At 45.1% G+C, this 27115-nt stretch overlaps 2 protein-coding genes across 4 annotated transcripts in view; one reads left to right on the forward strand and one right to left on the reverse strand.

Moving 5' to 3' along the window:
• COG5 (component of oligomeric golgi complex 5) overlaps positions 1–24152 on the forward strand; it is a 484934-nt gene extending 460782 nt beyond the window's left edge. For both annotated transcript variants that reach the window (XM_066272211.1, XM_066272212.1), the window contains 3 exons: positions 13603–13729; positions 14137–14216; positions 22027–24152. In XM_066272211.1, the coding sequence (XP_066128308.1) occupies positions 13603–13729; positions 14137–14216; positions 22027–22141 (322 nt within the window). In that variant the 3' untranslated portion in view covers positions 22142–24152. The remainder of the gene's footprint in view (positions 1–13602; positions 13730–14136; positions 14217–22026) is intronic.
• Positions 23268–27115, reverse strand: part of HBP1 (HMG-box transcription factor 1) — a 41544-nt gene continuing 37696 nt past the window's right edge. For both annotated transcript variants that reach the window (XM_066272213.1, XM_066272214.1), the window contains exons 10-11: positions 25407–25548; positions 23268–24344 (exon numbers count right to left, since the gene is read on the reverse strand). In XM_066272213.1, the coding sequence (XP_066128310.1) occupies positions 24327–24344; positions 25407–25548 (160 nt within the window). In that variant the 3' untranslated portion in view covers positions 23268–24326. The remainder of the gene's footprint in view (positions 24345–25406; positions 25549–27115) is intronic.

Raw genomic sequence — 27115 nt, forward strand, 5'->3', positions numbered from 1 at the left:
ACTATAAAAAAACTATGAACAAATCCCTATGCACACTGCACAAACCTTATTTTTTTTTTTAAAATATTTTTTTATTTTATTTATTCATTTTTAGAGAGGAGAGAGAGAGACAGAGAGAGAGAGAGAAGGGGGGAGGAGCTGGAAGCATCAACTCCCATATGTACCTTGACCAGGCAAGCCCAGGGTTTCAAACCAGCGACCTCAGCATTTCCAGGTCGACGCTTTATCCACTGCACCACCACAGGTCAGGCCACAAACCTTATTTTAAAGTAAAAAAACAAAATGGGAGCAAATACAATATTTAAAATAAAGAACAAGTAAATTTAAATCAACAAACTGACCAGTATTTCAATGGGAACTATGCTCCTCTCACTGACCACCAATGAAAGAGGTGCCCCTTCCGGAAGTGCGGCGGGGGCCGGATAAATGTACTCAGGGGGCCGCATGTGGCCCGCGGGCCGTAGTTTGGGGACCCCTGGCCTAGAGGGTTCCAAACTTTTAAAAAATTTTATTTATTGATCTTTTAGAGAGAGAGAGAGAGAGAAATCAACTTGTAGTTGCTTCACTTTCGTTCATTGATTGTTTTTCATCTGTGCCTTGAACAGGGCAGGCCCGGGGTTTCGAACTGGTGATGTCAGCATTCCTGGTCAACACTCTACCCACTGTACCACCAGAAACTTTTGACTCTAACTCACAATAAGAGTTATTCTGTGTTACAGTCTGGTATAGATTTGCATGCACACATGCAAGCATACTCAAATCCACATACATGGCACACATGCACAATTGTGTCATGAAGCGTTAGTTATTCTCACATGAGATGTGCTCTGACATTTCTTTTTTGTTCGATTATTTTAGCCCACTAAATTGGTTTCATGACTCATTAATGGTTTGCATCCAGCAGTTTCTCATCTTTCTCACAAACTCACACTTCTGCTGCTCTAGTAACGGGCAGAGTTTGTGCATTTCCACAACTGTAAAGATGTATGCCCCTTTTCTCCTGGGGTGCTGGCACACCTGACCTCCTCCTGCAGATAGCTCATTCGCTCCCAAGGCCTCTGCACTTTTATAATAATGGCATTTACCTATGGACACTCTCCATAGCTTGAATTCAGTAAAAAATTCTAACAAATTTGTATCTGCCAATATATTTCTACAGTTGTATTGAATCACAAAAATTCTACCTAGCATTTTCTCAGTTACTTAATAGTACTTGGACAACCATTTGATAAAGATTTTAGGATTAACTGGATCAGGGAATAAAATGAAAGCATGGTGTATATGTATTCTGAGGTCAAATCCAGCCCTAGTCTGCAGTGACTGTTATAGGTCCCATCTTCTGAGAGTACAGATGTCATCAGTACATCCCACTGCCTCTGCCTGTAAATATTGGGAAAGCGCCTGGCCTTGCCGCAGGCTTCTCCACAGGTGTCGTGTAGAAAGAATGGACTGAGGAGGGCTTACCTGTTTGGAATGGCAGGCCCTACAGAATCCCTTCCTAGAGAGGAGGATATCAGTACAGAGCGATCTTTATTCCAGTAACCCAATACTAGACCCTTTATTTGCCTACCTGTAAAAACTTGTTAGAGATATGTCTCTAATCCAAAACTAGTTCTGAGCAGTTGCAGTGGAAGGGCCCACTCTTGTTAGTCCTCCCATCTGTGCTGTGGGTTGTGACAAAGAGTAGGCATCACCCAGTGGCCATGTATGGGGTCAGTTTGGCTCTTGTTCATGGTCTCTCCTCCACACACATTCTGAGTGATGTTCTGAGTCACTCAGAACCAGCTGAATGGCAGTCAGCAGAAGTTGGCCAAATAATATATGTCATATTCATAGGATCAAATACATGCAACAATAAGCATTTAGTTAATAACTAATAATTTGCAAAATCCTTTTTGATACATCATGAAATGAAAAAACAGTCTACTAAACAGTATATATGATGTGCTCTTTGCTATTTTTTAAATAATAGTGTGTGTGTGTGTGTGTGTGTGTGTGTGTGTAGAAGAAAAGCCAAGAATGATAAACATCACAGTGTTATATTCAGATAGGATACTCACTAGCAATTTTTCCTTTAAAGTCTTTCTGCAATTTTCACATTTTCTGCCTTGGCTGTTTTATAGTTGTGGTCAGAAAAGTCAGTAAACATTTTAAGATTCTTCTTGCAATGTTTTTCCCATTTTAAAATAACAAGGGAGCTAAAAAGCAATATACAATATACTAACACCATTATGCAATGTGTGCAGGTGGGGGAAGCAAGAAAATGGGCAGCCATACAGCCCCCCCCCCAGCAGGTCGGGCCTTGGTCTGAATTAGTGGCATGGCTGCAGGAGAGGGCAGTGGTCCCATCACAAGGGAGAGTGACAGTGCCAGCCAGAGAGCCCAGTCCAGGCCCAGTGCCCTGCTCTTTGCACACAGACGCAGCTCTGCAGGGCCCTGCCCCCCGCCACGCAGCCATCAGCTGCAGGGCACTTTCTTCCTGACGGTAATATTAGTGGACTACTTCATTAAACCAGCCAGCTTCCTGCATGCATTTCCATTTCTCTTGTCTACATTAGAGTGTCTCAGCAGTAGGAAGCTTTCCTTACCCTATACAGGATGCTGCCTCAGAAAGCTGACGGCATCAGGGACCTGCGCCAGGATGATTTCTGTTTCTACACAGGCAGTCAGAGCTCTGCCTGCCAGGAGCCAAAAGCTCTGGCTCTTGACATTCTCAGTGCAGATCTTTGAGGTAAATGACCGAGAAGGGACCGCATGCCTTTCACTAACTCGGGGACACAGACCCTGCCTTGGGGCAGACACTACCGCCTTTGCTCTGGAAGGGGCAGCTTTGCCCCTGAATTTGGTCCACAGCCTGCTCTGCAGGAGGCTTGGTTAGGTTTAAAGAAGGAGCAGCAAAAGCTGTCAGGAGATACGGGCTGTTAGGGTGGGCCTGTTAGCACGGCACCTTAGAAGGAGAAAACCGTCAGTAACTCTCGAGCGTCATGTTCGTGTCAGCTGGTTTTAGTTGTAGCAAGATGAGAGTTTTCGTGTCTACAGTTTGTGTTGGAGACTATCTGCTGCTGAAAGCCCCACTCCCGGCCTGCGTTTCTGTAGAACTGAGGCAGCCGTCTGGGCGGCGCCTGTCCCAGCACTGGACACATGTTCTGTCCTTTCCTTCCACCTGTGAACCTGGAGCTAATCAGCCAGCCCCTGAAATAACGAGTTCCCAGGGTTTCCAGATTCTCAACCTTGAGTTTGAGATTCCAGTGCTATTGCCAGAAGGCAGCCTCAGCTTGGGCTTGGCTTGGTTTGTCATTTGCCAATACTTCGGCAGCGCCAGGAGCATCCAGAAAACATGGAAGGATGGGTATTTAGTGTGTTCTTGTTTTAATTCTAGCAATCATTATTTAGTCATTTACTTTATGCTAAGTCTGTGCTAGTGTTTTACTGTATTTCTCATTTTGCCCTCACAACACTTGCAGTCAGGGGTGGCTCAAGGCAGTGAACGCTGACGGCTGCAAGTTGCCAGGGTAGCAGTTTGGAAAATGTTGAGAGAAAATGGAGCTGCATCTCAGACACAGGGCTGTGTGGTCCCAAAGCCTGTGCTTGTAACCACTTCCTATGCCAGGAGTTCCCGTGTGTCTGCACTCACTTAGACCACATTCCAGTGCTTCTGTGAGTCATCTAGGGAGAATGTCGGAGAATTTAAGAGCATCTACCCCCTCACACACACTTTGGTGGAGACCTACTGCTGTGAAATGCCCCCCTTCACTGTCTTGCCACCTACAGGCTCCAGGAGATGCCTCAGGACCCTGAGCCCCTGTGTCGTTTATTCTATAGGCTGCCTGACGCTCGCCTCCTTTCATTCTGTCTGCTGCAGCTGGCAGTCCAGACCTAAGACAGGCACCTGGAGTCCACTAGCTTCTCACCTCCTAGTCACAGCCTCCAGCTTCACTCTCTTCTGGGATTCACAGGACCCGCCCTTGCCACAATATCCGGGCCTTCCTAAAAAAACTCCATGGAGGCCTTCACTTCCTGCGGGCCTCCAGCACTCACTGGAAACTGGCCTCTTTCCCCTAGTCCTCCCAGAAACCCTCAGCATGTCCTGGGGAGGGAGGGAGGAGTGCTTCCCTCCTGCCTGCTTCCTTCCTGCACTGCATCTTGCGCTCAGCACACAGCCTCATCCACCAGCCACTGTTCCAGGCCCCTCACCCAAAGGGGGTTTGGGGTGGGTAGCGGTGGGTGCCACGGGCCACCACTGATGTTGAGTACGCACATGGGGACAGCAGAACTTCTTTATTTGTAATCATCTTTAACGGGTTTATAGCTACACAGCTATGAGTTACTTAACTGTTGACATCCTCTACTAGAAGTACAGTTTTTTCTAATGAGATCTAACATTTGATTAAGCCTACCTGCTGGCTGTAGAGTTGAACCTTCAAAGTGCTGCTATGTTTATTTTTCTCTAAGAATGATATTGTGGCATTTGGGATATCTGCATTTTATAACATCTAAATTAATTTCCATTTCCTTCTATTTTCTCATGATGATTTATTTATTAAATTGCTTGTGTTTCAGATTCCACTTGGATTCAGAGAGAAAGGAGGTTCTCATGTTGTTTTCTGTCAGACTCTTAAAAAAACACCAGGAAGAAAATGTCTACATTTGATGTTTACAGTTAATTACTATATGTCAGTGACACATAAAATGGAGTCAAATTCAGTTCTGCCTCTATGGCTGTTTGGCAGTGCTGATGGTGGCTACAGTGGCAGAAAAATAACTGCTGTGGCTCAGAGCTCCAAAGGGTTAGGTGATTTACTAAAAGAACCCATTTTAATCTTTTTTTTTATTAACGAATTTTAGAGAGAAAGAAAGGGGAGAGAGAGAGAGTCAGAGACAGGAACAAGAACAATGTTCTGTTCCTATATGTGCCCTGACTGGGGATCGAACTGGCAACCTCTGTGCTTGGGCCGACACTCTATCAACTGAGCTAAAAGATCCCACTTTAAAATGAGCTGGGTTTTACCAGGCCTTGCTTATGCAGGCAGCTCCGCCAACAACTTTGGTGTTCGTCAGCCTGCTGGACACGGCACATTACAGATTGTCCTCTCTGCTGTCTGTCCCACTCCTCCCGTCCTCCTCCATCTGCCATTGCATCATTTGCAGTTTGCATCAAGAATATATTGAAGGAAATTAAAGGAAAACACAAATATTCATACTATAAAACTAATTTATTTGCCATAGGTAATTTTCAAATTTGACTTTCAAGTTCCTGAGGCTAATGATAAAAGAGAAACAGAATCAACTCTGTAATTCTCATGTTCAGAGGAAGGAAATCTATCTATTCCTAGGAGAAAGTTCAGTGTTCCTGGTCCTTCATTTTAAAGCCCTTTTATTTATTTTCTTTTTATTAATTTTAATTTATTGTGTTTACATAGATTCTAGTGTCGCCCCGAATGCCTCCCCCTCCCCCGTATTCCCCTCAACATCTCCCTTGCCGCCCTCCCCCCTTCTCTTCAGCTTTCTCCCTTCCTATCATCCCCTTTCCCTCTGTCCTCTTTTCCTCCTGTCCCTTTGATCCCTCCTCTGTCTCAATTCCGTTCCTCAGTTCACATTGTTCATTGGATTCCTCAAATGAATGAGGTCTTATGATATTTTTCTTTTAATGCCTGTTAAAGCCCTTTTACATGGGACCTCATATAGAGAGCACCAAGAGAACTAGGGACCAGAATTCTTGGTTATCTGTTGTTGAGGCCAGAAGGGTTTCCACAGGGCTGTCTTCAGTAAGTCAGAGACTGTCATACAGGACTGACCTCCCAGGTCTCCTTGTGTCAGAAACTAGTATTCAAGTCTACGGCCATACCACCCTGAATGCGCCCGATCTCGTCTGATCTCGGAAGCTAAGCAGGGTCGGGCCTGGTTAGTACTTGGATGAGAGAAACTAGTATTCAAGATGATTCCTACAATATCACATGGCATACGCAAAGGGTGGGCTTTTCTGGCCAACCAGAGTCAGCCCTCAGAAGCCTTTAAGACTGAACCACTCGGTTGCGTGACCAGGCGATGGAGCAGTGGATGGAGCATCGGACTGGGAAGCAGAGGGCCCAGGTTCAAAACCTTGAGGTCGCCAGCTTGAGCGCGGGCTCATCTGGTTTGAGCAAAGCTCACCAGCTTGAGCCCAAGGTCCCTGGCTTGAGCAAGGGTCACTCAGTCTGCTGTAGCCCCCGCCCCCGTCCTCAAGGCACATATGAGAAGGCGGTCAATGAACAACTGGGGTGCCGCAGTGAGGAATTGGTGCTTCTCGTCTCTCTCCCTTCCAGTCTTCTGTCCCTATCTGTCCCTCTCTCTGTCTCTCTCTGTCTCGGTCACACACACAAAAAAAGAAAAGACTGAACCACTCCGTGCCCCACAGGAACTTACCAGTCATGCCAGGTGAAAATAATTCTGAGAGGCTGTGATGATGTGGTTCAAGTATGTAGGCAACGTGAGTCCACTTGGACCCAAAGAGAGAATTTGGTACCTAAAGATAAAATTCTAGACTGTAGAATTGCATGGTCTTCAAGTGGTGCATAATTATTTTCAGGTTGGTTTTTTTTTCTTTTTAAATAATTTTTATTTTTTAGTTATAGTTGGCATACAATATTATATTAGTTTTAGGTGTACAGCCTAATGATGAGACATTTATATAACTTATGAAGTGACCACTGCGATAAATCTAGTACCTATTTGACACCATACATAGTTATTACATTATTATTGACTCTGTTTCCCATGTTGTGCTTTACATCCATAGCTATTCTGTAACTACCAATATATACTTCTTTTTTTTTTTTTGTATTTTTCTGAAGCTGGAAACGGAGAGACAGACTCCCGCATGTGCCCGACCGGGATCCACCCAGCACGCCCACCAGGGGCGACGCTCTGCCCACCAGGGGGCGATGCTCTGCCCCTCTGGGGCATCGCTCTGCCACGACCAGAGCCACTCTAGCGCCTGGGGCAGAGGCCAAGGAGCCATCCCCAGCGCCCGGGCCATCTTTGCTCCAATGGAGCCTTGGCTGCGGGAGGGGAAGAGAGAGACAGAGAGGAAGCAGGGGAGTGGAGAAGCAAATGGGCGCTTCTCCTATGTGCCCTGGCTGGGAATCGAACCCGGGTCCCCCCGCACGCCAGGCCGACGCTCTACCGCTGAGCCAACCGGCCAGGGCCTATACTTCTTTTCTTTAGGTTATTAAACAATATGATAAAAGCTACAGATGAGCAGCCAGATAAAGAGATACATAGGGTGAGGTCCTGTCAGGTCCTGACAGCCAGAACTTCTGTCTCCATGGAGTTGAGGTGTGTCCTCCGCTGTGAGTGTGCTCACCAGCCTGGAAGCTCTCCAGCCCCGACCACTGGGGTTTGATGGAGGCTTCCTTACATAGGAATGACCAATTATTAACTCCACTTCCTGTCCCTGTCCCTCTCCCTCTCTGGAGGATGAAGGCTGAGGCGGAAATCCCAGTTTCTTTTTTTTTTTATTTTAGGAATTCAATTTCTCTTTAGATAAAATAAGAATTGAAGTCTCAATACATTTGGGTTGTGTAAAACCAGACCTTTCCTAATTATTATAGGCCACAATCTCTTTTTCTTCACTGCCTTCTAGAATATATACTAAATGAAAAAAAATCACTTATTTTGTATTTCTCATAGGCAGTGTAAGTTTATTATTTAATATTTCATTTTGTTAAGGCTTGCTTCTGCTCTATATGAGCTGTAAGCCACTGATGGACAATCATTGTAATAATCAAGGCTGGTAATAATTTGAGAGGTTACTATATACCAGGTGTATTAGCCAGGGTGGACTAGGTTATGCTGTAATAGCAGATGACCTCAAAATCTCAGTGGCTTAACAGTTATTTTTTCCCTGCACATAGTACGTGTTCATGGGAGTCATCAGGCAGCCTCTGCTCCACATAGACTCTCAGGATCTAGATTGACAGTCTCTATCACAACCTGTGCTCCTGTCTTCCCAGCAGAGCAAGGGAATGCGACACACTGTGCATCATCTCTCTCTCTTTTTAATTTATTGAATTTATTGGGGTGACATTGGTTAATAAGATTATATAGGTCTCAGGTATAGAATCTATAACACATCATCTGTAAATTGCACTGTGTGTTCACCACCTCAAGTCAGGTCTCCTTCCATCACCATTTATCCGCCTTCACCCTCTTCCTCCTCTCCATACCCCCTTTCCTCTGGTAATCACCACACTGTTGTCTGTGTCTATCAGTTTTTATGGGTTTTTTTTTGCTTAATCCCTTCACCTTTTTCACCTGTCCTCCTAATCTCCCTCCCATTTGACAACCATCAAAATGTTCTCTGTATCTATGAGTCCACATAGAAGTGAAATCACATGGTATGTATATGACTGATTTAATTCAGCTCAATACCCTAGAGCAGTGGTTCTCAACCTTTCTAATGCCGTGACCCCGCAATACAGTTCCTGCGGTGACCCCAAACCAGAAAATAATTTTGGTGGCTACTTCATAACTGTAATTTTGCTACAGTTATGATTCGGAATGTAAACACCTGATATGCATTATGTATTTTCCGATGGCTTTAGGCAACCCCACTGGGGTTGCGACCCACAGGTTGAGAACCGCTGCCCTAGAGCCACCTCAAGTGGCTCATGTTGTTGCAGATGGCAAGATTTCTTTTTTTTTTTTTAATGGCTGAATCATATTTCATTGTTTTTATGTCCCACTTCTTTAAACATTCATCTGTTGCTGGACACTTAGGTTGCTTTCATATCTTAGCTATTGTAAATAATGCTGCTATGAACATATGTATGCATAAGTCTTTTCAACTTAATGTTTTGAGTTTCTTCTGGTAAATGCCCAGAAGTGGAATTGCTGGGTCCTTCATTGTCTCTTGTTACAGTCTTTGCTTTAAAGTCTGTTTTGTCTGGTATAGGCATTGCTACCCCAGCTGTTTTTGCTGCTGTTATTCCATTTTCATGAAATATATTATTCATCTATCCTTTCATTTTGTATCTGTGTATGTGTATGTCTTTTGATCTGAAACCAATCTCCTATAGGCAGCCTATGGTATATAATGGTCTTGGTTTTTCATTCATTCAGCCACCGTATGTCTTTTGATTGCAGGATTTAATCCATTTGCATTTAAATTAATTGTTGATAGGTATGTATTCACTGTCATTTTTTTATTCATATTTTGATCATTTTTTTCTTCTCAAAAAAGACCCTTTAATATTTCTTATAATGGTGGCTTGGTGGTGATGAATTCCTTTAAGTTTTCTTGTCTAGGAAGCTCTTGATCTGTCTTTTGGTTCTAAATGATAGCTTTTTTTGGGTAGAGTAATCTTGGTTGTAGGTCCTTGCTTTTTATCACTTTGAATATTTCATGCCAGTCCCTTCTGGCCTACAAAGTTTCTGTTGAGAAATCAGCTGACAGTTTTATGGGAGTTCCTTTGTAGGTAACTAACTGCTTTTCTCTTGCTGCTTTAAGATTTTCTTTTTGTTTCTACCCTTTTGCATTTTAATTTGTTTCTACCCTTTCTTGATGTTGGCCTTTTTGGTATCTTGTTTGGTACTCTGAGTTTCCTGGACTTGTATGTCTATTTTCTTCACCAGATTAGGGGATTTCTCCATCATTATTGTTTTCAAATAGGTTTTAAGTTTCTTGCTCTCTTCCTTTTCTGGTATCCCATGATATGAATATCAGTGTGCTTGAAATTGTCCCAGGGGTTTCTTATACTATCCTCATTTTTTTTGGTTCTTTTTGCTGTTGATTGGGTGTTTTCTGCTTGCTTAAATTTCAAATCGCTGATTTGATCCTTTGCTTCATCTGCTGTAGTGTTGATTCCTCCTAATGTATTCTTCATTTCTGTTATTGTATTCATTTGTGACTGGCTCTTTTTTGTTTCCTCTATTTTTATGTTTCCTCTTTGTTGAAGCTCTCACTAAGTTCACTTACTCTTTCTCTAAGTTCATTAAGAATTGTTATAATCGTGGCCTGACCTGTGGTGGCACAGTGGATAAAGCGTCGACCTGGAAATGCTGAGGTTGCCGGTTCAAAACCCTGGGCTTGCCTGGTCAAGGCACATATGGGAGTTGATGCTTCCAGCTCCTCCTCCCTTCTCTCTCTCTCTCTGTCTCTCTCTCCTCTCTCTCTCTCTCTCTGTCCTCTCTAAAAATGAATAAATAAAATAAAATTTTAAAAAATTTTAAAAATAAGAATTCTTATAATCAGTGTTTTGAACTCTGCATCTGGTCAATTGCTTATCTCTATTTAGTTCTCCTTCTGGAGTTTTGTTCTTTTATTTCACTTGGGACATGCTTCTTTGTCTCCTCACTTTGGTAGCCTCCCTGTGTTTGTTTCTATGTATTAGATAGAGCTGCTATGTCTCTCAGTTGTGGTAAAGTGGCCTTCTATAGTTGGTATCCTATAGGGCCCAGTAGTGCAGACTCTGGTCAGCTTAGCTGGGCATTTCAGGTGAGCCCCCCACCCCCTGTGTGCTGTGTGCACCCTCCCATTGTAGTTGGGCCTTGATTGTTGTTGGTACATCAGTGGGAGTAATTTATTTACCCTAGGCCGTGGGCCGTGAGAACACACCCCAAGTAGAGGGAAGGATCAGTTGTTCAGCAGCCCGCCCCCCAGAGCAGGGCTCACTTCAGTGGGGCTCGGTGCCTCATGAGTCTGCTCTGTGAGGATGTGGCTTATGGAGGATTTGGGGCTGCTTGGGTGTGGTCTAAAGCTGACCACTGGGTGGCTGGCTCTGGAGCCTCCCAGAGGTGCAGGCCAGGTTCAGCCACTGCCTCTGCTGTGCTTGGTGCCCCCGAGCGTGAGCTACAGAGCAATGTGCAGTAGCTGCTTTCTGTACTGGGCTTGGAGATACCTGGGAGAGACCAGTCTCTGACCCGAGTCTGGTTGTCACTAGTGCTGGGCCTGGGGCTACTGAGCCAGAAGTATGGGGCATGCCGAGGCCAGATGTGGCTTGTTTGGGATTTGTGACCCTCTGAGATATTTTAGAAAAGTCTACAGCAGGAGCCAAAAAGGACATTTTATATGGAAAAGCCCCTGGAACATCGCATGGGTGGGCTTGCAAGTTGGGTGGGGCAGGATCTCAAGGAGTCACCGGGTAGGATGAACACTGTGAGCCAGGTTGATGGGGACTCAGATATGGCACCCACCTCTGGCTCTGCCTGCTCAGGTGGGGAGGACGCAGTGAAGGAGCAATGGCCTCTGCCAGCACTTTTGTCTGGGAAAAAGCTGTTTTTCAGCACTGGAGGTCAGAGCAAATAAGTCCAAGTAAGTGCACAGGCCGGTTAAGAGGAAAGCCTGAGACTCCAATAGGTTTCCTTCTCGGCCGCAATCCCTGCTGGGGTTTTTTTTGTTTGTTTTTGTTTTTTTCATTTTTCCGAAGCTGGAAATGGGGAGGCAGTCAGAAAGACTCCTGCATGCACCCGGCATGCCCACCAGGGTGCGATGTTCTGCCCCTCTGGGGGGTCGCTCTGTTGCATCCAGAGCCATTCTAGCGCCTGAGGCAGAGGCCACAGAGCCATCCCCAGTGCCTGGGCCATCTTTTATTCCAATGGAGCCTCGGCTGCGGGAGAGGAAGAGAGAGACAGAGAGGAAGGACAGGGGGAGGAGTGGAGAAGCAGATGGGCACCTCTCCTGTGTGCTCTGGCCGGGAATTAAATCCGGGACTCCTGCACGCCAGGCTGACGCTCTACCGCTGAGCCAACCGGCCAGGGCCTCCCTGCTGGTTTTTACATCCAGATATTATGGGGACTTCTCTTCCTGGCCCCTGACCCCTGGACTGGCAGATCTGGTGTGGGGCTGGGGCCTAGGCAGCTGAGATACCCCTCCCAATTTTTAACCACCATAGGTTGTATGGGACCACTCCATTCTACTTTTCTGCCCTTCCTACCAGTCTGGCTGTGGCTTCTTCTGTATATCCTTAGTTACATGACTTCTTTTGAGCTAGATTTCAGGTGGCTCTGAATGATGGTTGTTCTATAGTTTAGTTGTAGTTTTTTTTAAGTGAGAGGAGGGGAGATAGAGAAAGTCCCCCACATGTGCCCTGACCAGGATCCATCCAGCAGCCCCTGTCTGGGGCCAATGCTCAAATCAGCCGAGCTCTCCTCAGCACCTGGGGCCAAGCTCCAACCAGTCAAGTCACTGGCTGCAAGAAGGGAAGATAGAGCCTGACCTGTGGTGGTGCAGTGGATAAAGCGTCGACCTGGAAATGCTGAGGTCGCCGGTTCGAAGCCCTGGGCTTGCCTGGTCAAGGCACATATGGGAGTTGATGCTTCCAGCTCCTCCCCCCCTTCTCTCTCTTCTCTCTCTCTCTCCCTCTCTCTCTCTCCTCTCTAAAATGAATAAATAAATTTTTAAAAAAAATTAAAAAAAAAAAAAGAAGGGAAGATAGAGAGAAGGGGGAGAAGAAGTAGAAGCAAAGAAATGGTTGCTTCTTATGTGTGCCCTGACCCGGGATCAAACCTGTGATGTCTGTATGCCAAGCAAATGAACTGTAGACAATGCAAATGAACTGTTTTAACAATAACTAAGTAAAATAAATTACTGATAAATGTTATTTTTTAATCATTTTTTGATAAATATTTGATATTTATCAGTTGAAATTAGAAAAATCTTATCAGAGGTAGATTTTATAAAATAGTTAATATAAAGACATTCTTTCTAATAATATTCTGGATGCTACAAGAACCACCTGTCTGTTGAGAGCACTCCTGAGTTGACACCAGTGTGAGGCAGACGCCACCTCTGGCCTGTGCAGGCCTCCAGTGTCGACGAGTGATTGCAATGGGCGAGGACAGCCTGTGATGCAGGCTGTGTCCCATCGTGCAGCATCACTGCTGCTCTGTCAGGAGGTGTAACTGCCATCTTACCCCTTGAGATTCAGCCTCTCCAGCTGTGCCTCTAATCACCTGTTGTCCATCAGAGCCCAATGCCAACGACAGGTCAATAAGAGTTTGTCTTTGTTCTTGCCAGCCTTTTGACAAGGTGGTAGGTGACTGACAGTTGGGCAGGCTTGCGTGCGTGCTCCCATGGAGTGGTGGGTGGCGCCCCCAGACAGGCACTGCACTAGACGGGAGCTGGCATAAATCTTTGATGGACTGTTCTGCAAAGGAATAGCTTTGTATCTACAAAGACATAATCGCCCTTTGAAAAGTTGTATAGAAAATATTTGAATTGACTCACTTTAGATTATAACCCAAAGAAGGAGTTTATTTAAAATGAAAACAAAGTTTTGATGAAGATAATTTGTTAGTTATAACTTCCTGAAGGCTTTACTGTGTGTCTAGTTGATGAGCTCTAAGAGGAGATTTTTGCTGAGTCACTAGGAAGGAAAAGGAGACCCATCTGCCAGTGAGCCGGGGGTCAAGGAGAGAGCTGAAGGGCAATGTCTGTGCCCAGGCTGAATGAGGGGTTAGAAAGTGGTTAAAAATTGGCCAGTTCAGGAAGAAGCTATTGTTTGTTCATCTTTTGTGCTGTTACACTCCTATGCTGTTGTATCAATATACTATTATGGTTTTTCCAGCAACTTACCTCTTTTACTGGTGAACAGTACACAGTGACTTCTGCTTTTCCTCTTTCAGACCACTGCTCTTCCAGACAAGTGAACATGTGGCCAGTAGTCCTGCACTGGGAGACATTATTCCTTTCAGCATCATTATTCAGTTTTTGTTTACGAGAGCGCCTGCGGAGCTGAAATCTCCCTTCCAGGTAATACAGGGAAGCATTGACTGAATGCATTGCTGGCCTTCTCTTTGTCCTGTTTTGTCATGGATTTCTGTCTTAGCAGTGAATCATTAAGGAAGGAAAATTCCCACTGCCCTGTAGTGTGAGAATTACCTGAAGAATCTAGAATGATCCCTCTAAGTAAGAACACAAGTGATTTATGTTCATAAAGCTTCTCTGATAGAGGCCCCATTTCCTGTGCTGACCCAACTTCAATTGGCAAATCCACAGGCTCCTTGGAAGTTAGGAAGGTGCCCACCCAAGGGCTGTGCCCACCGGAGGGCTAGTTGGTGTGGGAGGTGTTTCACGTCAGGAGCACGTTTTGAACCAGCGCTTGCTGCCATTCACTGAAGAACTGTGTGCACGTCTCTAATTGTGTCTCAACCCTGCAGAGGGCAGAGTGGTCCCATGCGCGCTTCTCCCAGTGGCTGGATGATCATCCGTCGGAGAAGGACAGGCTCCTCCTCATCAGGTAAAGCCGTGTGCTCCAGGTGCACCTGTATGTTCTCAGAAGCGCAGGGAGAGTGGGAGCCGCGGGGGAAGAGGAAGAAGCGGGCCTGTGGACGGCACGTGTGGTGGCGCCCTCTGGCCTCTGGTCGCATTACTGCAGGGCTCACGGCGGGGAGTGTGGCCAGCCGCCCAGTTGGGCACCAGTATTGCTTTCCGGTCCCTTCGTGTCCAAATCTTTATGTCCCTGTGTGCTCGCCCACGCCTGAGGCAGCCTAAGAACTGTGCACTTGCGGTTTTGAGAGCCAGTCTCAGCTGGGCGGTTAACTGCCCTCTGGTCCACTGTTAAACCGACTCAAACCTGGTTTCGTTACTGGTAGGAAACAAGGGCGAGCCAGCAGCTGCCTAGATGCCCACTCCTCTGTGTACTCACTGTGTTTCCGCGCGCGCGTGCTGCCAGTGCAGCGTCTTCCCTGTGTCTCCTCCCCCGGGCAGGAGGCTTTCACTGTCACTCGCTATATCACATAGCAAGCCTTGTCTTCCATCATCACTCTCCAAAATGTCTTCACCACAGTCTCCAGAGGCCTCTTAGCACCACGTCCAAGCATCCCGCTCTTACCCTCTGCAGCTTAGCTGGAGTTGACCACCTCCTTCTTGAAACTGCTCCCCCACTGACTGACTGACTGGCTTCTTTATTGACGCTGACTTGGTGCCAGGCCTGAGGACACAGCAGACTGAGATGCAACCCTGCCTTCTCTGAGCTTGCATGGCACCACAGCCATATCTGTCGTCTATCTTTCTTTTCTTTTCTTTTCTCTTTTCTTTCCTTTCCTTTCCTTTCCTTTCCTTTCCTTTTCTTTTCTTTCTTTCTTCTTTCTTTTTCTTTCTTTTTCTTTCTTTCTCTTTCTCTCTCCCTCTCTCCTTCCCTCCCTCCCTCCTTTCCTTCCCTCCTTCTTTCCTTCCTTTCCTTCCTTCTGCCCTCCCTCCCTTCCTCCCTTCTCTCTCTCTCTCTTTCTCTCTCTATTCAGGAGGCAGAGAGACAGACTCCCACATGCACTCCAACCAGAATCCACGTGGCAAGTCCACTAGGGGGCGATGCTCTGCTCACTGGGGCTGCTGCTCTGTTGCTATTTCAGCACCTGAGACTAGATCGTGGAGCCATACTCAGCATCTGGGGGGCGAGGGAGGCAACTTGCTCAAGCCATTGGAGCCATGGCTGGCAAAGGGAAGAGAGAGAAAGAGAAAGGGGGAGGACGAAGGGTAGAGAAGCAGATGGGCGCTTCTCCTGTATGGTCTGGCCAGGAATTGAACCCAGGACTTCCACATGCCAGGCGGATGCTCTGAACAACTGCTGAGCCAACTGGTCAGGATCCACCTCTTTGTGTTCTAACTTTTCTTGCCACTTTTTTCCTCTATCTCATTTGCTGAATTGTCTTCTGTCTGCTCTGAAATGCCATAATTTCTCACAGCTTATTCCTGGCTCATTTTCTTTTTTTTTTTTTTCTTTAACATTCCGTCTGTCCTTGGGTCTCCAAGTGAGCTTGTCCGGACCCTTGTCTCGTGCTGTCCTCTGTCCCATGGCTCCCAGGTCTGTCTCACCTTGATTGCCTAAGACCGGGCCAGTAAGCTTGCTGTCTTCTGTTGCCCCTCAAAGTTCCCCAAAAATCAAATCATCTTTCCTTTCAAATCTGCTTATTCTTCTAGACTCCTTGTCTTGGATAAAGTGTCACTGTCATTTATTCAGCAAGTGAGAAAACCTTTAGGTCATCATTCAGCTCTTTGTCACATTTCTCCTCCAAATCAACAGCTCTGGAAACCATTCTCAGGTCTCCCAGATCCCAACAATGTCGCTCTGGGGATCGCACCCAGCAGGCTTTCTGGAGCCTGAGAGCAGGTGATGAGTTGGGTTACCTAAAGGATATGTGGTGATGTGCTGTCAACCAAGTTGCACACTCACAGAGCTTTGAAAACCCTGGTGTGCAGGCCACACCCTGACTGGCTGAGACTCTAGAGCGGAACCTGGCCTCCGGTTCCTTACAGCTGCCTGGTCAGTTCTGCAGCACAGCCAGGGCTGAGCCGGGCCCGGTGCCAGGTGACAGGTCCACCAGGGAGGGTACTGTCGGAGGCCAGTGAGGGACACGGGACCAGCCTCAGGGAGGGCGCTGAGACCTCAGGTGTGGTGTCTTGAGCCTGCCTGAATCCCTCAGCCTCTGCACCTCTGAGGGGAAAGTACATTAGTTTGGGCCCTGCTCTTCTGTACTTGCTTATCTGTACTCTTCTCAGCCATGAGCATCTGACCGAGAATTGGGAGGGTGCTGGGCCAGCCTCCCCAGCCCTGACACTGGCTCCAACCACCTCAAAGAAGGCTTCTGGGCCCAGTCTAACTCAGGACTCGGCAGTGTCCGGGCATTTTTTGTTCTGAGTCTCAAAGACTTGCTCACCTGCAGCCCATTTGGGAATAGAAGAGTATTTAGAATTCAGTTCATTGAACAGGGATCAGTTTTGTCTTCTTAACCAGTTGGAATTTCACCCACAACAGTTGACTGCTGTGGACACATCACAAATCCTTTTCCTTTAATTCTCTTTAAACATGCCTCCTGGGTGATTTCATCAGAAGCACTGTTGCTAAGCCTATATTTAGCAACTGAAAATCATGCTAAAAAATAATGTCATGCTTTTTAAACAAGCTCTAACCCACACATGTGCTAGCAGAGTCTTGTGCTCTGAGCTACAAACCAAGCCCTCCCTGCAGCATTCCGAGCCCTGCGCCTGCTGGGCCCAGGCTGTGGACGAGGCAGAGCTTTGTCCTGGAGCATTTTGTCTCTTAGCTGTTACTGCAGCTGGCTCTGTCCCTGCACATGGGGCGAGTTTCTTCCCCTGGAGATAAACCCAGGGTGAGTGTTGCTCTTTAAAGGTCAGTAAGTTTGTTTGGCTCTGGGGGCAAAGCTTGCCATATACCCTCCTGTTCCTCCCAGGCAGTGTGTTAGGTTGTCATGAAACAGGGCAGCCTGAGGGTGGCGAGCCTCCTGCTCCTGAACAAGTGGCGAAAGGGAACTCTGCCTGCCTCGTGTCTCCTGTGACACCACAGGTTTCTCCAGAGCTTCCTTTCTGTCCCTTTCGACAGCAGATGTTTCTCTAGCGTTATCTAAATGGATACTTGCCAAGTTAACTTTAAAATTTGAGTATGCCCTGACTCCCGGGGCCAAAGGGGGGGGACCGCACCCTCTCTGTGCCCAGCAGCAGTGCCCTGCCCTGGGCGCTCTCGGGGCAGAGACTGCCCGGGAGACCTGCGGGCCTCTAAAAGCTGTGTTTTCAGTAAAGATGAAGACTGTTTGGTGAAAAGATTTCTCGAGCTCTGCAGAAGTGGTAGGATTGATCTCCAGCCCATTTAGTTTTTTGTTTTTTGTTTTTTGAGACAGAGACAGAGAGGGACAGGCAGGAAGGGAGAAAGATGAGAAGCAACAACTCAGAGCTGTGTCATTTTAGTTGCTCACTGATTGCTTCTCATATGTGCCTTGACTGGGGGCCTCCAGCTGAGCCAGTGACCCCTCGCTCAAGTGAGAGATCTTGAGCTCAAGCCAGTGACCATGTGGTCATGTCTATGACCCCGCGCTCAAGCTGGCGACCCTATGCTCAAGCTGGTGAGCTTGTGCTCAAGCCAGCAACCTTGAGGTTTCAAACCTGGGTCCTCAGCTTCCCAGGTTGACACTCTATCCACTGTACCACCACCTGGGCAGGTAGGCCCATTTAGTCTTCTTACTGTGACCCGCTTCTCCCTCACTTTTCCCTTAGTCTAGTTAGATCACCTATACGATGTCAAAAATGTGTCCAGATATTATTGTCCTATTGGTATTTTTTATCTCTGCAGTTATTGTACAGTTCTGGGTGCCAGATGCATCCGTGGGCCCCTTGCCCTTCTGCCTTGTCCAGGGCCCAGAGCTAAGAAGCATTCCCTCAGCTCCTGCACTTCAGGTCCTATAGATGGAATGTCATATTCAGTCTCTCCTGGTGTCCCTGTGGCACTAGATACCCACTAGTTCAGGAAACTATTTGCCCGAGATAAGACCAAAAGGGAGGATGGAGCCAGAGAAAGCAGGGGTTCACCTGGCCCTGAAGGCACATGGCAGATCTTGAAGTCATGTGTGTATTTCAGTACTAAGTACACTTCTATAGAATGCTTGACAAAAAACAATTTTGTATTCCATAAAAGCCTCCACGTGGCTAGTTTATATCATATTGAACAGCATTGCCATGTTACAAGTAATTCCTCTCTTAATTGTTTGCACAGTTCCTATACTAATTCTTTTCAGGAAGGGTAACTAATGATCTATTATGATTACAAACCAGAGTTGGGACTAATTCTTACATAATGCCTAGCCTGACTTTCAAGAAAGCTGATGTTTTGTTCAAGCAAATGAAGTAATTTAATATTTGCTTGAAAATCTTGCTCTGATTTTATGTGGGAGGGTAGCTTTAATCTTTTATTCTTTACATGGCTCTAATAGTGTTTTTGACAACTACCAAAAAAACTAACCAAATTGATTTCTGAACTTTCTTTTACATTTTGTGTATAGTTCATGTCTTATCCTTTTAAATGCAAATGAAGCTAGGTTGATTTTTGTATTAGATAAAATGGATCTAATCCACTCATTACAGAATGATTACAGTTTCTGAGAATTTCAGTGCACTGATTTCTTAGCTTGATACATCTTGTTGTCTCAAAGACAGTTGGGCCCTTGAGCATTTTTCTACTGTGTACAAGTCTTCAGGGACTGCATTTTGGGAGTGGGGCGATTGCCCAAGCAGGATGCCATAGCAACTTGAAAAGTTACTAAAAGCAAGTCCTTTTTCATAAAGAAATAGCGTCATTAAGGCTCAGCTCTGACATGAACTAAGGCATCTCACAAAACAGTCTTCTCCGAGAGCATTAAACCGCCTTGCGCACGCCTTTGCTTCTCTAGAGGGCGCCACCATTAGCTTCTCCTTTCCTCTCCTGAACTTCTGCCTTTTCATCACAGTTCTTCCTGTATTTCTAACTCATTTTTTTATTCATTCCTCATGCATTTATCAAGCACTCAGTCCTAGGGTTACATCAATAAAGAAAACAGCCCCAGCCTTCAAAGTTAAGTCTTAAGGGGAAACTGACCAGCAACAGGCTCATCCAGTAGAAGTGTAAATGTTTTGCTCAGTTCCTGAGGTATCCTGGGAAGGGTGCTGGGGAGACAGTGTAAGTGCTTTATTAGGTTCATAGTTGTACCTGCAAGAGAGCTAGTGCTTCAGAGTGTTATCTTTTAATTCTCCTAACTGTATCATGAACATATTATTTCCATCTTGCAGATGAGCAAATCATCTCAAATGTAGCCAGACCATACTGCATGGATTGGGGGAGGAGGGTGAGCCTGATACACTGCTAGGCTGCTTAAACAGGGTAGCCAGTCCTCTACATCGTGTGAACACTGCATAGAGCCAGCCTTCGGGGATCCCAAACGCTGGGATTTTGCTAAGCCAGGGCTGTTGATGCCTGGAGTTAGGAAAGGCTTTCTCAAAAACAGTGCATTTGAGCTGGGTCCTAAATAAGAGCTCTACAAGGAAGAAAGCAAGAAAGGGAGGTAGAAGAGAAACGGCCCTTTTGTAGTACAGCCCTACCTTGTTAGGCACGGACATCTCTATGCAATCATGTTTGCATACCCTCTGACCTCTCCCTGCTGGGCATTGGGGTTGGAGTTGGAGCCACAATGGGGAAAGCTGCTATGCATGTATTGGTTAACACAAACAATAGAAACTAAGGATTTGAGAGCCCTTTTAGGCCACAGCGAACTGTCTAGAACTCAGCAGTAGCAAAGACAGGGTTGGGGGTGAGTTTACCCATTGTCCTAATGGGTCTGGGGCATGGCCAGTGATGGACTGCAGGCAGATGGCTCTGGCTAGTGTGGCAGGTCCACTAGTGTGGAGATGAGGGCGCCAGGATGGCTAGCATCTGCAATGCCACAGCAGTAATGAGGGCACATAATGGCAGGACTCAGACTGAAGCAAAGGGGGGAGGTGGGACTGGATGTGGAAATACAGAAGACAAATTAGTAGGACTTGGTAACTGATTCAGTGAAGCACTGAAGGAGAGCTTTTAGAGATGATGGTGCCTTTGTTCAAACAGGGAAAGGTGCACAGAACAGCCCAGAGGTGGTTTTTTTCCTCGTCCGTTTCATTTGTTTTTTGGCAGAACTCATTTTTTAGAGCAAATTTAGATTCAGCAAATTTGCAAAAGTACAGAGATTTCCCATACAACCCCTGCCCCCAGAGGCACAGCCTCCCCCATTATCAACATCCCCAGCAGACGTCCATTTACTACAGTCAGTAAACCTGCACTGACACATCACTGTCACCTGAACCAAGCACATGGTGTGCACTAGGTTGGGTTTTATTCATAGTATATCCATTCTGTGGGTTTGCACTACACTAAGTCTGACAGGTAAGTTTGAGGGATACCTGGAAAAACTCAGGTAAATACCCAGAATGCAGTTAGCAACAAACCAGGAGGGAGGTCAGGGCTGGAAATAGAGGAGTGATTACTTTTGTAGTAGCCTAGGCTGTGAGCGTCAGTGGTGGGGCTGGAGGGGCACTGCGAGTGAGTGTCGAGCTGGACAGCTCCAGCAGGTGTGTCCCCAGTTAAAGGGAAACAGTGAACAACCCTGAGCAAGGATTAACACTATTTTCAAGGTTTGGGAGCAAAACTACCAGTTAAGAATTAGAGGGAAACTAAAACTGAGTATGTGAGCTAAAGTATTAGTATTTTTTTAAAAATTATGATAAAAATGTGTTGTATCTGGGACTTAAATAGACCAGTAATAATAAAAATATCTTTTAACCATTATTTTGGCTCCACTTAAATATGATCTAACATTTAAACAGATCATCTCATTTAAGGATTGAAAACTTACTGTGAAGGGCCAGATACTAAATATTTCTGGCTTTGCGTGCCATGTGACTTCTGCCTGCCAATTCAGTCTGTCACTGTAGTGTAAACGCCACCAGAGACAATATAGAAACCAAAGTGCAGGCCTGACCTGTGGTGGCGCAGTGGATAAAGCGTCGACCTGGAAATGCTGAGGTCGCCGGTTCGAAACCCTGGGCCTGCCTGGTCAAGGCACATATGGGAGTTGATGCTTCCAGCTCCTCCCCCCTTCTCTCTCTCTGTCTCTCTCCTCTCTTAAAAAAAAAAAAAAAAAAAAAAAAAAAAAAAAAAAAAAGAAACCAAAGTGCATGAGCTGGATTAGGTCTATGGGCAGTTTGCTAACCCCTTGATCTAGTTCAGAGAACATTGTAACCATAAATAGCTGCTGGTATCCCATACCCTTGACTAAATTCAGGCTGCCTCATCATACTATCATTTGTCAAAAATTTGAGCGCAAGAGCAACTCGCTTTGCGGGTTCATGTTCCATCAAGTAATGAGTACGGTGCTCCTACTGGCGATACCATGTACACCAAGGGCCCCAGCCCCATGCTCCGAGCAGACCTGCCCAGGCGTGAGCTCTGAACAGCCATGAGCTGCATGTGGCTTTTCAGAAGTCCAAGGGGGAAACGGGAAAGGAAAATTGAGAACAATCTCAGAGGGCAGAGAGCCTGATGGTATTGTTAGAGCACTAAGTACAATGCAGACTGAGATGGGGTTCTGTGGCTCAAGCACAGCAACATTACCAATAAACGTTTGAAGGCTGTGGTCACTTAGTTTCTGGGACTGGGCAGAGCAGTTCCAGAAACGGGCTTTAAAAGTATTGACACCCTCTAAGCTGTTTTATTTATGTAATTTTTTTAACATTGTTTTCATTTTGGTTTTCAGGGGAGCCCTGGAAGCTTATGTTCAATCAGTAAGAAGTAGAGAAGGCAAAGAATTTGCACCAGTTTATCCCATAATGGTTCAACTGCTTCAAAAAGCTATGTCTGCTCTTCAGTAACTATGTGAAGAATTTCTTCATCTCCACTCTGTGCTAACACATTCAGGGGTGACGGTTAAACTAAGTGACACATACTCTAAAAGATACCATTTACTATGTATTTTAAGAATATTATCAACTTTTCTGTATGCCCTATTGATCTTTTCCTGTTTTAGCCCTTTTGCTTAAGTAGCATAAAATGTCAAAAATCACCTCCACCTTCAATTCCAGGACCTGATTTCCCAGAAAAATAATCAGCTCTTCTCCTTTTCCGGCCTCTACAAGGCTAGCTGCTCTCTTTCCCAGCCCGAGTCCCTGCAGGTAGCGCACACTAGGTCTCCATGCTTTTGAAGGTATGTGTCAAGTTAGTCAGTGCCCTGCTTCCTCCAACCACCTTTTTTTTCTCATTAGGTATGTAGCCCAGTGGTTTCCACATCTGGTTGTACATTAGAATCAGTAGTGGAAGCTTTAAACAACCCTATTATGTACCCCATATCAACACACCTGGGGTAGGAGCCAGGCAGTAGTATTTTTAAAAAGCACCCTCTGCCTGGCCTGTGGTGGTACAGTGGGTCAAGGATCAATCTCAACCAGTGAGGTCACCAGTTTGAAACCCTGGGCTTGCCCAGTCAAGGCACATACAGGAAGCAACTACTACAAGCTGATGTTTCCCACTACTCCCCTTTTCTCTCTCCACCCACCCACCTCTCCTCTAAAATAAAAAAATTAATTCTTTAAATAAAGTCAAAAGCATCCTCAAGTGTTTCTAATATGAACAAAGTATGCAAACCACAGTCAGATCCCAAAGCAAAGATGTGCAGCTGAATGTTCTGGCTGAATGTCTGTCAAACACACTGTCTGTAATAAAGACAGGGCAAGGCTGTCTCGGCACGGTGTGGCATTTATTAAAAGCAGCTTTGGGGCTGTTTAACTTCGTAACAGAGATGCCAAATTAAAAATAAAAACAAGTTTTACTTTACAAATATTCTAATAAATAGCAGATAACAGGTCTTTTTCTATTGCCCTCACCCTGTTAACATTTTATTTCTAACTTAATGCCTAAAACCCCATCAAGCAACTTAATTTCTATCCCTGAACCTGTTATTGTGACATGTCATACATAATTTTCAATCAAAATCAACAGAAGTCAGAGATAAACAATTTTTTTCATTTTATTTGAAATAATATACAAGAATATACTGTGCAAAATTTTGGGGCAACATCATGAAGTGTAATGAACTGAAATCAATTTTACAGCTGTGATTCCTAACCAGAAACTCCACTTGGTAAGTAACATGAAAGCCATGATTGTAGCTCAGAGCAAAGGCAACTGTTTTGCCAATGGATTTGCTCTAATTTGAGAGTCAGGAAAAGTAAAGTGCCAGTGTTGCACTGTAGTAAGTGCAGTCTGCCCCCACCATAAGGATATGATGACAAAATAAGATATTTAAGCTATGTGGCTGAGGAGATACAGAACAAAGTGTAAAAATACAATGGTATCAAGTGTTAATAGCACCATTACAGTGACTAGATCCCAATGCTATTAACGTCCCAGTGGCCTGGGCCAGGTCTCTCACTAGGAATGGGTGGGTGCTGCCACCTGGTGCCTCGGCCCGGGATGCGTGAGGAACTGTAGCAGGCGGCTGAGGCTGGGCCGCGCACTCCAGCTACCTGCCACGTGCTCTGGTAGCCCCTTGGCACTGGCCAGACTCGGAGCTCCTGTGTTTGGCACAGATGCTGAGCCGTGTGGTGGTCACTCAAAGAAAGGCCAAGCCCAGCTTTCATTCCGTCTGTGTACAATACAGATTAATAAGCAGTAAGGAGCCAATGTATAAACAGCAGTTACATATTTTTAAATTCCCCTTTTGTACAATTGAAAATAAAACATGTATACACTTCTCCTCTTTCTATTGTACTTTAGCACCACAGGATATCCATTTTCAAGCCTATTATTACCTGATAGACATATGTGAAATTTGGAAGGAAAATAAGGCAATTTGGTTTACAATGTTGATAGTTTTAGCTTACTTAATGCTCTAATGAAAAAGCAAATCCTCACTCATTATTAAATCATTTCAAGACTTGATGCTATCAGTATCTTATGGTCACACAGATTCAGGACAAATGGTGAGACCATGATCTTCTTCAGTCTTTCCGTCAACAGTCCAGGTTTATGCAAACGCAGGCCTAATAGAAACGCCCTGCCTCAGTGCTGCTGTGAGCCCTGCAGAGAGAGAAGTAAAACCCAGTGAATGCTGACAAATCAGTAGACAGGAACTCTAACAATGAAAACTAAAAAGGACATATGTTTATCAACATCACTTTCTCAAAGGTTCACTAATATCTGATGGCTGAAGCATTCAGAAAATGTATGAAAATGGAGAGAAATGATCTAAGAGATGCAGACTGATCCTTAAGGGAATCAAGAACTTCATACGTCCATTCAGCCACCCTTTTATATTGGAACGAGACTACTATTTCTTTAAAAAGAAAATCTTGAAAAATTTGAACAGACATGAACTCTTAAGTTCCTATACATAAACAAGCATAAACAGAAAAATTTCAGACCTCTTTGGCCAGCCCTCCTGCTGCAAACATATCTTCCCTTCATTTTTAGATATTCAAATTGAGTTCATTCTGTTCTATCATGTGACATTTTCTTGTATTTAATCTAAGAACACAACTTAAAAGAAAGATGCTAATCTAGTAATGGAAAAGCTCTAAGAATCAAGCCTCTAAAGGTAGTATTATTTTGGTGCAAACTTTTTACCAGTCTCCATGGGCCTTTCTATTTCTTCTCCTTCCCAGAGATGTTAATCTAGAAGTTCTATACAGATGTCAGAAGTCCCTGTGAAGGTTGGGTAATACACCCCTCTATGTCCAATCCTTTTATCACCCCTTACCAATTAAGAAAAGGCTGTTGAGACATACATACCACCCCAAAAATCAGAAAAAAATTCCTTTGATATTAATGAGTTAATTAACACCCATTGAGAACCCAGCTAGAAATACTACACTCCAAAATTATTTTTATACTGCGACATTTCCAGACAAACACTATTCTTAAGCATGTCTGGTATTTCTGCCTGCCATGCTTAAAGAGTAAATGGCACTGAATGAAGAAAAGAAAGCCTCCAGCTTTACCCTACAGCATAAAAACATTAGGTTCTGAAGTACAAAAAGGCTAAGCAATAGCATAGCAACCTTTAAAGGTATAACAATCAGTCCAACAAGCCAGTACAATTTGGGGAAAGATAACATTAACCAACTACTTGTTAAAACATACTGAATTGGTTCTTTTCCTCTTCCAACAGTCAGGATTTAAACGTTTTTGTTCTTCAGCCAAAGCCTTTGCTTCTAACGTATATATCCTTCTCTCCTCGTTCTTCATTTTCTTCCACCTGTCACCCAGAATCACACTTATGGCTCTGTAAAAATCAGTATTTACACAATGGTGAAGGCAAGATTTTCATTAAAACTCATGTCAAGTGCTGCCACTTCAGAAAGAATCATAAAAAGGAAAAAAAAAAAAGACAAAAATCTCGTCCAACATAGAGGAGAAAAAAGGTCAAAACTATGGTAGTCATTTCCAGTAAAGTCCCATCACATGGTGCATTTATCATAATCTTGGCAGTTCAAGACTCTTGGAACAGCACCAAAATGTCCTATTGTCAAACAGTATCTAAAATAGCTAAAAAATACATGTTATACAAAGCACAGATTTAAAGAAAAATATTTCATAGAAATGGTTTAAATCTGGTTTTCAACTGCCATCCGTGGACCAGCTATTTAAAAGCACCAGTTTAAATTACCACTGGATCTGGCCCTGGCCGGTTGGCTCAGCGGTAGAGCGTCGGCCTAGCGTGCGGAGGACCCGGGTTCGATTCCCGGCCAGGGCACACAGGAGAAGCACCCATTTGCTTCTCCACCCCTCCGCCGCGCCTTCCTCTCTGTCTCTCTCTTCCCCTCCCGCAGCCAAGGCTCCATTGGAGCAAAGATGGCCCGGGCGCTGGGGATGGCTCTGTGGCCTCTGCCTCAGGCGCTAGAGTGGCTCTGGTCGCAACATGGCGACGCCCAGGATGGGCAGAGCATCGCCCCCTGGTGGGCGTGCCGGGTGGATCCCGGTCGGGCGCATGCGGGAGTCTGTCTGACTGTCTCTCCCTGTTTCCAGCTTCAGAAAAAAAAGAAAAAAAAAAAAGTATAAGATAAATTACCACTGGATCTATCCTGATACAGTGGTTTTTAAAAGATGTTTAAGACATTAAGGCAGACACTATTTATAGTTCAGCAGTATCCATCTTGTTTTAAAAAACATCCTTCCTTTCTGTTTGTGCCCATAACATATCAAATAATTATGATGTCTTTTTTCATTCATGCAACCATGGTGAACATGTCACATTAACAATGAATACCTTACTGTTTACCTCCTAAGACCAAATAAACCTTAGGCAGTCTTTGCATTTATCACTTGGGAAAACTAGATAAATTCAAAGGGAAAGAAGTCAAAACGATAGAAATTTGAAGTTATTTTCTGTATTTGTTAATTTGCTTCCAAACCTACAACAGTCTCATTCAGGAAGGGTAGACATAAACCGTCTTCCTTCCATGAGGAGCTTTTAACCATTTCATGACACTCATACAAAACAAAAGGTCCTGGAATGATTTTACAATAACTGACAGGGAAGCTAGAGACACACATCTGAGCTTTAGAAAAACAGCTATGATAAAAAAGGAATCAGCTGTGTAATACTTTAATCCAATAGACTGATGCAGTCAACTTCCTGACCTGCACAGTAAATCAAACACTACTCTATCTGCCTTCATTAAAATAAAATGGGGGTTTTGGGGTTTTTTTGTATTTTTCTGAAGCTGGAAATGGGGAGAGACAGTCAGACTCCCGCACACGCCTGACCAGGATCCACCCGGCACGCCCACCAGGGGACGACGCTCTGCCCCTCCGGGGCGTCGCTCTGCCGCGACCAGAGCCACTCCAGT

Source organism: Saccopteryx bilineata, chromosome 4 (assembly GCF_036850765.1).
Source record: "Saccopteryx bilineata isolate mSacBil1 chromosome 4, mSacBil1_pri_phased_curated, whole genome shotgun sequence".
Taxonomy (NCBI): domain Eukaryota; kingdom Metazoa; phylum Chordata; class Mammalia; order Chiroptera; family Emballonuridae; genus Saccopteryx; species Saccopteryx bilineata.